We start from the raw sequence: 12,323 nt of genomic DNA, 5'->3' as shown, positions 1-12,323 counted from the left end.
ATAGGAAACTCACCCCTCGCTTCCTGGGACCATTCAAGGTTGACAGGGTTATCAATCCCACAGCGGTCCGCCTAAAGCTGCCAAGATCCATGCACATCCACCCAACTTTTCATGTCTCAGTTAAAGCCAGTTTCCGTCAGCCCTTTGTGTCCCCCAGCTGAGGCTCCCCCACCTGCCCGTATCATCAACAACCATCCGACATACACCGTCCGATGACTACTAGATGTGTACCATTGGGGCAGGGGTCTCCGATACCTGGTGGACTGGGAAGGGTACGGTCCAGAAGAGCATTCCTGGGTCCCCCGCTCCTTCATCCTAGACCCTTTCTTCATTCAGGACTTTCATCGGGACCATCCAGACAGGCCTGGAGGGTTGCCAGGAGGCTCCCGTTGAGGTGGGGGGTTACTGTCATGGTCCCTTCTGGCAATCCCCCACCATGCCATTTATCTCAGGAACTGGGCCTCAATCACCTCATTTAATTTCCAATCATTCCCAGGTTCCACTAACTACACACACCTGCTTCCCATCAGAAACTGCAGGATAAAGACCCTGTGATCACAACAAGGAGCTGCCAGTTTGTTGGACAACTCATGTATGAGTAACCTCATTCCATGGTTCTTAGGACTATCAGTTCTAAGTCTAGCATCGTTACTGAATTCGCTACTAAACCCAAGACTCCTGGTAAAGACTCTCTTGGACACCAATTCCACGCTCGCTACGACTGCAACGCCTCCCGACTTGGCCTCCGCGCCCGTGTTCAGCACTTGGGTTCGTATCACTGCCACGTCCTTGCAACAGAGGGAGGGTGATCAGCTGGATGTCGTGGTCCATGTAGGGACCAATGATGTGGGTAGGAAGAGCATAGGGGTCCTGAAAGGTGAGCTTAGGCGCTAAGTTAAAGGACAGGACCTCCAGGATAGCAATCTCAGGATTGCTACCAGTGCCATGTGCAGGCAGGTTTAGAAATAGTGAGATAGAGCAGATCAACACGTGACTGAAGACATGGTGCAGGAGGAAGAGCTTCAGATTTATAGATAATTGGGCAGTTTTCCAAGAAAGGTGGAACCTGTTCCAGCTGGACACTTTACATCTGAACTGGAGGGGGACAAATATTCTTGCAGGTAGGTTTGCTAGAGAGGCTCCAGTGGATTTAAACTAGATACAAGTGGAGAGAGGAACAAGAGTATAGGAACAGATGTCGGGGAGAAGGACAAAAAAGGAGATAGTAAAGTTGTTTGCACTGTTATTGATAAACAGTAAGAGGTGGAGAATTTCTTAAATGGATTTATTTTAATGCTAGGAGCATTGTAAGAAAGGTGGATAAGCTTAGAGCATGGATTGATACCTGGAAATATGATGCTGTTACTATTAGTGAAACATGGTTGCAGGAGGGGTGTGATTGGCAACTAAATATTCTGGGATTTCATTGCTTCAGGTGTGATAGAATCGGAAGGACAAGAGGGGGAGGTGTTGCATTGCTTGTCAGAGAAAATATTACAGTGGTGCTCTGGCAGGATAGATTAGAGGGCTTGTCTAGGGAAGTTATTTGGGTAGAATTGAGGAATGGGAAAGGTGTAGTGATGCTTATGGGGTGTATTATAGACCACCTAATGGGGAACGAGAATTGGAGGAGCAAATCTGTAAGGAGATAGCAGATATTTGTAGTAAGCACAAAGTTGTGATTGTGGGAGATTTTAATTTTCCACACATTGACTGGGAAGCCCATTCTATAAAACCGCTAGATCGTTTGGAGTTTGAAAAATGTGCACAGGATAGTTTTTTGTAGCAATACATAGAGGAACCAACTAGAGAAGGGGCAGTGTTGGATCTCCTGTTAGGGAATGAGATAGGTCAGGTGACGAAAGTATGTGTTGGGCACTTTGGGTCCAGTGATCACAACGCAATTTGTTTCAATATAATTATGGAGAAGGATAGGTCTGGACCCAGGGTTGAGACTTTTGATTGGAGAAAGGCTAACTTTGAGGAGATGCAAAAGGATTTAGAAGGAGAGGGTTGGGACAATTTGTTTTGTGGGAAGGGTGTAATAGAGAAATGGAGGTCATTTAAAGGTGAAATTTTGAGGGTACAGAATCTTTATGTTTCTGTTAGATTGAAAGGAATGGTTAAAAGTTTGAGAGAGCCATGGTTTTCAAGGGATATTGCAAACTTGGTTTGGAAAAAGAGAAATCTACAATAAATATAGGCAGCATGGAGTAAATGAGGTGCTTGAGGAATATAAAGAATGCAAGAAGAATCTTCAGAAAGAAATTAGAAAAGCTTAAAGAAGATACGAGGTTGTTTTGGCAAGTAAGGTGAAAATAAATCCAAAGGGTTTCTATAGTTATATTAATAGCAAAGGGATAGTGAGGGGTAAAATTGGTCCCTTAGAAAATCAGAGTGGACAGCTATGTGTGGAGCCAAAAGAGACGGGGGAGATTTTGAACCATTTCTTTTTTTCAGTATTCACTAAGGAGAAGGATATTGAATTGTGTAAGGTAAGGGAAACAAGTAGGGAAGTTATGGAAACTATTATGATTAAAGAAAAGGAAGTACTGGCACTTTTAAGGAATATAAAAGTTGATAAGTCTCCGGGTCCTGATAGGATATTCCCTCGGACCTTGAGGGAAGTTAGTGTAGAAATAGCAGGGGCTCTGACAGAAATATTTCAAAGTCATTAGAAACGGGGATGCCGTAGTATTGGCGTATTGCTCATGTTTTTCCATTGTTTAAAAAGGGTTCTAAGAGTAAACCGAGCAATTATCTGCCTGTAAGTTTGATGTCAGTTGTGGGTAAATTAATGGAAAGTATTCTTAGAGATAGTGTATATATAAGTATCTGGATAGACAGGGTCTCGCTATATTTGGCTGCTCACAATCTACTATTTGTTTCCCTGCAGCCATACAACAGTCTCTTATGCTGAGGATGATTGTTGCCAAAAGACTTGATGGAATGGAAATCACCTTCTCCCCCTTCCTTTCGAAGATGGATGGCTGATATGATCTCAGTCATACAGATGGAGAAACTTAGGTTCTTGAGAAATAATTCAATAAAAAAATTTTCGGCTATCTGGGATCCATTTCTCGCCTACCTGGACGAGGCCGGGGGCGGATGAGAAATTTCCCCCCAGATGATTTCTCATGGCCCTCATTTGAGATTTAATGTTTAGTATTTCTGAGCACTTTGAACAATAGGCATCACTCTAATGTCTTTTTTTGCTTATTTCTTTTTTATACATGTCTGAGCTGGTGTGTTTTTGTTGCTCTTATTTTTTTTTGAAAATTTTTTTTTAGACGGGGTCAGATTAGGAACAGTCAACATGTATTTGTGCGTGGAAGGTCATGTTTGACAAATCTTATTGAATTTTTTGAAGAGGTTACTAGGAAAGTTAACGAGTGTAAAACAGTGGATGTTTTCTATGTGGACTTCAGTAAGGCCTTTGCAAGGTTCCACGTGGAAAGTTAGTTAGGAAGGTTCAGTTATTAGGTATTAATATTGAAATAGTAAAATGAATTCAACAGTGGCTGGATGGGAGATGCCAGAGAGTAGTGGTGGATAACTGTGTGTCAGGTTGGAGGCCGGTGACTAGTGGTGTGCCTCAGGGATCTGTACTGGGTCCAATGTTGCTTGTCATATACATTAATGATCTGGATGATGGGGTGATAAATTGGATTAGTAAGTATGCAGATGATATTAAGATAGGTGGCGTAGTAGATAATGAAGCAGGTTTTCAAAGCTTGCAGAGAGATTTAGGCCAGTTAGAAGAGTGGGCTGAAAGATGGCAGATGGAGTTTAATGCTGATAAGTGTGAGGTGCTACATTTTGGTAGGGCTAATCAAAATAGGACATACATGGTAAATGGTAGGGCATTGAAGAATGCAGTAGAACAGAGTGATTTAGGAATAATGGTGCAAAGTTCCCTGAAGGTGGAATCTCATGTGGATAGGGTGGTGAAGAAAGCTTTTGGTATGCTGGCCTTTATAAATCAGAGCATTGAGTATAGGAGTTGGGATGTAATGTTAAAATTGTACAAGGCATTGGTAAGGCCAAATTTGGAGTATTGTGTACAGTTCTGGTCACCAAATTATAGGAAAGATGTCAACAAAATAGAGTACAGAGAAGATTTACTAGAATGTTACCTGGGTTTCAGGACCAGAGTTAGAGAAAGGTTGAACAAGTTAGGTCTTTGGAACGTAGAAGGTTGAGGGGGGACTTGATAGAGGTATTTAAGATTATGAGGGGGATAGATAGAGTTCACATGGATAGGCTTTTTCCATTGAGAGTAGGGGAGATTCAAACAAGAGGACATGAGTTGAGAGTTAGGGGGCAAAAGTTTAGTGGTAACACGATGGGGAACTTCTTCACTCAGAGTGGTGGCTGTGTGGAAAGAGCTTCCAGTAGAAGTGGTTCGATATTGTCATTTAAAGAAAAATTGGATAGGTATATGGACGGGAAAGGAATGGAAGGTTGTGGGCTGAGTGCAGGTCGGTGGGACTAGGTGAGAGTAAGCATTCGGCATAGACTAGAAGGGCTGAGATGGCCTGTTTCTGTGCTTATAATTGTTATATGGTTATATGTTCTACCACTGTGGCCTTGAGGTTGCTAAAGTTTCCCATTGAGCTCACTGTTTGGTTACTGGTCCCCTTGACAAACAGGTGAAGCAGTCAACACACAAAAAGTGCTGGAGCAACTCAGCAGGTCAGGCAACATCTATGGAAATGAATTAACAATGAAGGCCAAGACTCTTCATCAGGACAGTCCTGATCAGTCTCAATGAAGGGTCTTGGCCAGAAAGATTGACTATTTATTCATTTCCATAGATGCTGTCTGGCCCGCTGAGTCCCTCCAGCATTATGTGTGTGTGTTGCTCTGGATTTTCAGCATGTGCAGAATCCCTTGTGTTGATGAAGTGGTTACCTGGAGTGAATCCCACTGAACATGAGCTCTGACCCTGTTTGTACTTCAGCACTGTACCTGCCTGAGGGCAGTAGCAACTCACTTGATGCTGATGGCAAATTCGTCCAGCTGCTTAGGCCTCTGCCGAACAAGGAAAGTGCTGTTCTCACGGTTAATCAACTCAGCTTCTGCCTGATGCCGATCGATTGCTCCAGCAAACCTGATAAGTGGATAAATTGCCAGTTATTTAGCAGCCAGTAAAACAGTATCACCTTACGCAGCCAAGCAGGCAGACACTATATCACTATAGATATCATATTCAAGTGTGCTGACAAAACCACTGTTGTTGGCTAGAACAAATGGATGAATCAGCATATAGGAGGGAGAATGAAAGTCTAGCTGAGGGGTTCCATAACAACAACCTTTCATTCTGTGTTACCATAACTAGACAGAAGGTTCTTGGGATCCTGAAAAGTCATGAGGACCAGATGGTGTACATTCCAGTGCTCTGAAAGAGGTGGCTGAAGAGATCGTGGAAGCATTAATAATGATCTTTCAAGAACCACAAGATTCTGGAATTGTTCCAGAAGACTGGAAAATTGCAAATATCATTCCACTTTTCAAGAAGGGGGAGAGGCAGAAGAAAGGAAACTATAGGCCAGTCAGTCTGACCTCAGTGGCTGGGAAGGTGTTGGAGTCTATTATTCTGGATGAAGTTTCAGGGTACTTGGAGACTAATGATAAAGTAAGTCAAAGTCAGCATAGTTTCTGTAAAGGGAAAATCTTGCCTGACAAATCTATTGGAATTTTTTGAAGAAATAACAAACAGGACAAACAAAGGAGGATCGGTTGATGTTGTGTACTCAGAAGGCCTTTGACAAGGTGCCACCCATGAGGCTGCTTAACAAGGTACAAATTCATGGTATTACAGGAAAGATTCTAGCATGGATAAAGCCGTGGCTGATTGGCAGGAGGCAAAGAGTGGGAATAAAGGGAGCCTTTTCTGATTGGCTGCCGGTGATTAGTGGTGTTCCACAGGGAGTCCATCTGCAGGATTCCCTAAAGGTTAATGTGCAGGTTGAGTCTGTGGTGAGGAAGGCAAATGCGATGTTAATGTTCATTTCAAGAGGACTAGAATATAAAAGCAAGCATGTAATGCTGAAAATTTATGAAGCACTGGTGATGCCTCACTTGGAGTACTGTGAGCAGTTTTGGGCCCCTTATCATAAGACCATAAAACAAAGGAGCAGGAGTCAGCCATTGGGCCCATCAAGTCTTCTCCGCCATTTTATCATGAGCTAATCCATTCTCCCATTTAGTCCCACTCTCCTGCCTTCTCCATATAACCATATAACAATTACAGCACGGAAACAGGCCATCTCGGCCCTTCTAGTCCATGCTGAACTCTTACACTCACCTAGTCCCACTGACATGCACTCAGCCCATAACCCTCCATTCCTTTCCTGTCCATATAGCTGCCCAAGTTAATGTTAAACGACAACATCGAACCCGCCTCAACCACTTCTGCTGGAAGCTTGTTCCACACAGCTACAACTCTGAGTAAAGAAGTTCCCCCTCATGTTGCCCCAAAACTTTTGCATTTTAACTCTCAACTCATGTCCTCTTGTTTGAATCTCCCCCACTCGATGGAATAAGCCTATCCACGTCAACTCTATCTATCCTCCTCAATTTTAAATACCTCTATCAAGTCCCCCTTCAGCCTTCTGTGCTCCAAAGAATAAAGACCCAACTTTTTCAACCTTTCTCTGTAACTCAGGTGATGAAACCCAGGTAACATTCTAGTAAATCTTCTCTGTACTCTCTCTATTTTGTTGGCATCTTTCCTATAATTCAGTGACCAAAACTGTACACAATACTCCAAATTTGGCCTCACCAATGCCTTGTACAAATTTCAACATTACATTCCAACTCCTATACTCAATGCTCTGATTTATAAAGGCTAGCATACCAAAAGCTGTCTTCACCACCCTATCCACATGAGATTCCACCTTCAGGGAACTATGCACCATTATTCCTAGATCCCTCTGTTCTACTGCATTCTTCAATGCCCTACCATTTACCTATGTCCTATTTTAATTAGTCCTACCAAAATGTAGCACCTCACATTTATCAGCATTAAACTCCATCTGCCATCTTTCAGCCCACTCTTCCAACTGGCCTAAATCTCTCTGCAAGCTTTGAAAACCTACTTCATTATCCACAACTTCACCCATCTTAGTATCATCTGCATACTTACTAATCCAATTTACCACCCCATCATCCAGATCATTAATGTATATGACAAATAACATTGGACCCAGTACAGATCCCTGAGGCACACCACTAGTCACCAGCCTCCACTCTGACAAACAGTTATCCACCACTATTTTCTGGCGTCTCCCATCCAGCCACTGCTGAATCCATTTTGCTACTTCAATATTAATACCTAACGACTGAACTTTCCTAACTAACCTTCCGTGTGGAATCTTGTCAAAGGCCTTGCTGTAATCCATATGGACAACATCCACCGCTTTACCCTCGTCAACTTTTCATTCAAATGAAACATGTGACCTAGACAAACTCATACAAGTGCCAGGCTTTAGGTGTTTGAGAAAGGACAGTGAGGAAGGCAAAAGAGGTGGGGGCGTGGCACTGTTGATCAGAGATAGTGTCACGGCTGCAGAAAAGGAGAAAGTCATGGAGGGATTGTCTATGGAGTCTCTGTGGTAGAAGTTAGGAACAGGAGGGGGTCAATAACTCTACTGGGTGTTTTTTATAGACTACCCAATAGTAACAGGGACATCGAGGAGCAGACAGGGAGACAGGTTCTGGAAATCTGTGGTGGGAGATTTTAATTTCCCAAATATCGATTGGCATCTCACTAGAGCAAGGGGTTTAGATGGGTGGAGTTTGTTAGGTGTGTTTAGGAAGGTTTTCTGACACAAGCCTGCAAGAGGAGAGGCTGTGCTCGATCTGTTATTGGGAAATTAACCTGGTCAGGTGTTAGGGCTCTCAGTGGGAGAGCAATCTGGAGATAGTAATCACAATTCTATCTCCTTTACCATAGCATTGGAGAGGGATAGGAACAGACAAGTAAGGAAAGCATTTAATTGGAGCAAGGGGAAATATGAGGCTATCAGGCAGGAACTTGGAAGCATAAAATGGCAACAGATGTTCTCAGGGAAACGTACGGAAGAAATGTGGCAAATGTTCAGGGGATATTTGCGTGGAGTCCTGCATAGGTACATTCCAATGAGACAGGGAAAGGATGAGAGGGCACAGGAACAGTGGTGGACAAAGGCAGTTGTAAATCAGGTCAAGAAGGAAAGAAGAGCTTACGAAAGGTTCAAAAAACTAAGTAATGATAGAGTACTTGAAGATTGTAAGGCTAGCAGAAGGAGCTTAAGAATGAAATTAGGAGAGCCAGAGGGGCTATGAGAAGGCCACCATACCCTTTGATGCCCTGGCTACTCAGATACCTATTGATCTCTGCCATAAATACACCCAGTGATTTGGCCTCCACTGCTGCCCGTGGCAACAAATTCCTCACCACTCTCTGGCTAAAAAATTTTTTTTGCATCTCTGTTCTGAACGGGCGCCCTTCAATCCTTAAGTCATGCCCTCTCGTACTTGACTTCCCCACCACGGGAAACCACTTTGCCACATCTACTCTGTCCATGCCTTTCAACATTCGAGATGTTTCTATGAGGTCCCCCCTCATTTTTTCTAAACTCCAAGGAATACAGTCCAAGAGCAGTCAAATGTTCCTCATATGTTTACTCCTCACATTCCCGGAATCATTCTAGTAAATCTTCTCTGAATCCTCTCCAACGTCAGTACATCCTTTCTTAAATAAGGAGACCAAAACTGCCCACGGTACTCCAAGTGAGGTCTTACCAGCGCCTTATAGAGCCTCAACATCACATCCCTGCTCCTATACTCTATTCCTCTAGGAATGAATGCCAACATTGCATTCACCTTCTTTACCACTGACTCAGCCTGGAGGTTAACCTTAAGGGTATCCTGTACGAGGACTCCCAAGTCCCGTTGCATCTCAGAACTTTGAATTCTCTCCCCATTTCAATAATCATCTGCCCATTTATTTCTTCTGCCAAAGTGCATAATCATACACTTTCCAACATTGTATTTCATTTGCCACTTCCTTGCCCACTCTCCCAATCGAAACAAGTCTCTCTGCAGACTCTGTTTCCTCAGTACTACCAGCCCCTCCACCTATCTTTGTATTATCAGCAAACTTAGCCACAAAGCCATCTATTCCATAATCCGAATTGTTGATGTACAACGTAAAAAGAAGCGGCCCCAACACTGATCCTTGTGGAACACCACTGGTAACCGGCAGCCGACCAGAACAGGATCCCTTTATTCCCACTCTGTTTCCTGCCAATCAGCCAACGCTCTATCCACGTATGTAACTTTCCTGTAATTCCATGGGCTCTTCTCTTGTTAAGCAGCCTCATGTGTGGCACCTTGTCAAAGGCCTTCTGAAAATCCAAATACACAACATCCACTGCATTTCCCATGTCTAGCCTACTGGTAATTTCCTCAAAAAATTGCAATAGGTTTGTCAGACAGGATTTTCCTTTAAGGAAACCATGCTGAGTTCTGCCTATCTTGTCATATGCCTCCAGGTACTCCATAACCTCATCCTTGCCAATTGCCTCCAACAACTTCCCAACCACCAATATGAAGCTAACAGGACTATAATTTCCTTTTTGCTTCCTTGCCCCCTTCTTAAATAGCGGAGAGACATTTGTAATCTTCCAGTCCTCTGGAACCATGCCAAAATATATTGACTTTTGAAAGATCATTGCTAATGCCTCCACAATCTCCACAACTACTTCCTTCAGAACACGAGGGTGCATTCCATCTGGTCCGGGAGATTTATCTACCCTTGGACTATTCAGCTTCCTGAGTACTTTCTCTGTCGTAATTGTGACTGCGCACACTTCGCTTCCCTGCCACCCTTGAGTGTCCGGTATACTGCTGACGTCTTCCTCAGTGAAGACTGATGCAAAATACTCGTTCAGTTCCTCTGCCATCTCCTTATTTCCCATTACAACTTCTCCAGCATCATTTTCTATCGGTCCTATATCTACACTCTCCTGTCTTTTACTCTTTATATACTTGAAATATTTGCTAGCTTCCTTTCATAGTTCATCTTTTCCCTCTTAATGACCTTCTTAGTTTCCTTTTGTAAGCTTCTAAAAACTTCCCAATCCTCTGTCGTCCCACTAATTTTTGCTTCCTTGTATGCCCCCTCTCCTTTAACTTTGGCTTTGACTTCTCTTGTCAGCTACGGTTGCATCCTTTCTTCATTTGAAAATTTCTTCTTTTTTGGAATATATCTGTCTTGCACCTTCCTCACTTCTCGCATAAACTCCAGCCACTGCTACTCTGCCGTCCTTCCTGCTAGTGTCCCTTTCCAGTCAACTTTGGCCAGTTCCTCTCTCATGCCACTGTAATTTCCTTTACTCCACTGAAATACTGTAGAAAGTATTTGCTGAAACTGGAGAGGGTTTAAAGGAGGTTCGCGAAAATGTTTCCAGGCCTGAATGGCTTGTCATATGAAAAGCATTTGATGGCTCTAGGCCTTTATTCGCTGGAATTTAGAAGAACCAGGGGTGGCTTCATTGAAACCTATTGAACGTGAAAGACCTTGATAGACTCTCCCACCATAGGAAACATCCTCTCCACTTCCACTCTAAGACCAGAAGACACAGCCTCAGAATAGAGGAGTGTCCTTTCTTTGGCTAGTGAGTGGTTTATCTGTGGAATTCTTTGCCACAGGCAGATGTGGAGGCCAAGTCTTTATGTATATTTTTGGCAGAGTTTGACACATTGGTGATTGTTTAGGGCATGAAGGGACATGGGGAAGGCAGGAGTTTGGGTCTGAGAGGAGAAATGGATTAGCCATGGTGAAATGATGGAGCAACCTTGATGGGTCAAATAGCCTAATTTTGCTGATTATTGACTTCAAGAGGGGAAAACTAGAGGTCCACGAGCCAGTCCTCATCAGAGGATCAGAGTTGGAAAGATCAGAAAATTTAAATTCTTCAGTATTATTATTTGGGAGGACCTGTCCTGCACCCAGTATGTAAGTGCAAATATGAAGAAGCACTGCATCACCTCTATTTCCTTAGATGTATGCAAAGATTTGATATGGCATCAAAATCCTTGATAAACTTCTATAGGTGTTGGAGAGTATATTAATTAGTTGCAATACAGCCTGGTATGGAAACACTAAGACCCTTGAACAGAAAATCCTTCAAAAAGTAATGGATACATTGAGGTCCATCACAGGTAAAACCCTCCCCACCATTGAGCACATCTACACGGAACGATGTCACAAGAAAACAGCATTCATCATTAAGGACCAAACCACCCAGGGTATGCTCTCTTCTCACTGCTGCCATCAGGAAGAAGGTACAGGAGCCTCAGGGTCCACACTACTGGGTTCAGGAACAGTTATTATCCCTCAAATTTCAGACTCTTAAACCAGTGGGGATAATTTCACTTGCCCCATTACAGAACTGTTCCCACAACCTATGAACTTGATATTTGTTGCTTATTTATTATGTATTTTTTTCTTTGTATTTACAGTTTGTTGTCTTATGGACACTAGTTGTTTGTCCTGTCCTGTTGTGTGTGATCTTTCATTGATTCTATTATGGTTCTTGGATTTACAGAGTATACCCATAAGAAAACGAATCTTAGGGTTGTATATGTTTTTTTGATAATAAACTTACTTGAAGTTTGAACCTGTGTCCACACCAGGACATCCCAAAATACACACCAGAAATGAAATACTTTGGAATATTGATACTTGTTTAAACACAAGTAGTACCTGATACAAGAATACAAGTCCCAGACACAAGAATCTGGAAAAACTGGCAATTGCTTCCCAGTTCTTTCAAACATAGTGCCCATGAGATGTGTTGTTCATTTGAGAGTGAAGCCAATAACCTCATCATCACAGAATGGAAAAAAAAATTAGTCATTTTCAGACTGGTGGAGAGCTGCAGGGACCCTGGCAGTTGAGAGTCTACATTAATGGTTTGTGTGAAGGAAAGTTTTGTCAATGGAGGGAGAGGAGAGGGTTTATCCTGTGTAATGTATCCTAGTATACAAAGCTGGGTGATTGTATAGGTTGTGAGAGGTTGTAGGTAGGATATAGGAGGGGTAAATGAATGGGGCAGGACAAGGTAGATGGAATATAATGTCAAAAAATGCATGGTCATCCAGTTTTGGAGAAAAAAATTAGAAAGGTATAGTATACTAAAATGATCTTTCTCTGCTGGACAAGGAGTGAGCTGCTGACATGAAGCAGTCAGTTCCACTCATACCCTGACACCTGTGTTTTTTATAAAGTGCTTTGTACATTCCTCCTCACAACAGCAATCGTGAGTTCT

The 12,323-nt window shown here is 42.8% G+C and overlaps 1 protein-coding gene across 3 annotated transcripts in view; it reads right to left on the bottom strand.

Annotated features, from left to right (window-relative positions):
* LOC140205711 (guanine nucleotide exchange factor VAV3) overlaps positions 1–12,323 on the bottom strand; it is a 374,002-nt gene that overhangs the window by 35,857 nt on the left and 325,822 nt on the right. For all 3 annotated transcript variants that reach the window (XM_072273243.1, XM_072273245.1, XM_072273244.1), the window contains one exon: positions 4,997–5,113. In XM_072273243.1, the coding sequence (XP_072129344.1) occupies positions 4,997–5,113 (117 nt within the window). The remainder of the gene's footprint in view (positions 1–4,996; positions 5,114–12,323) is intronic.

The sequence above is a fragment of the Mobula birostris genome, chromosome 12 (genome assembly GCF_030028105.1).
Source record: "Mobula birostris isolate sMobBir1 chromosome 12, sMobBir1.hap1, whole genome shotgun sequence".
NCBI classification, from domain to species: Eukaryota; Metazoa; Chordata; class Chondrichthyes; order Myliobatiformes; family Myliobatidae; genus Mobula; species Mobula birostris.
Note: the sequence above shows the minus strand (reverse complement) of the source record. Positions and strands in the feature narration are given on the sequence as shown.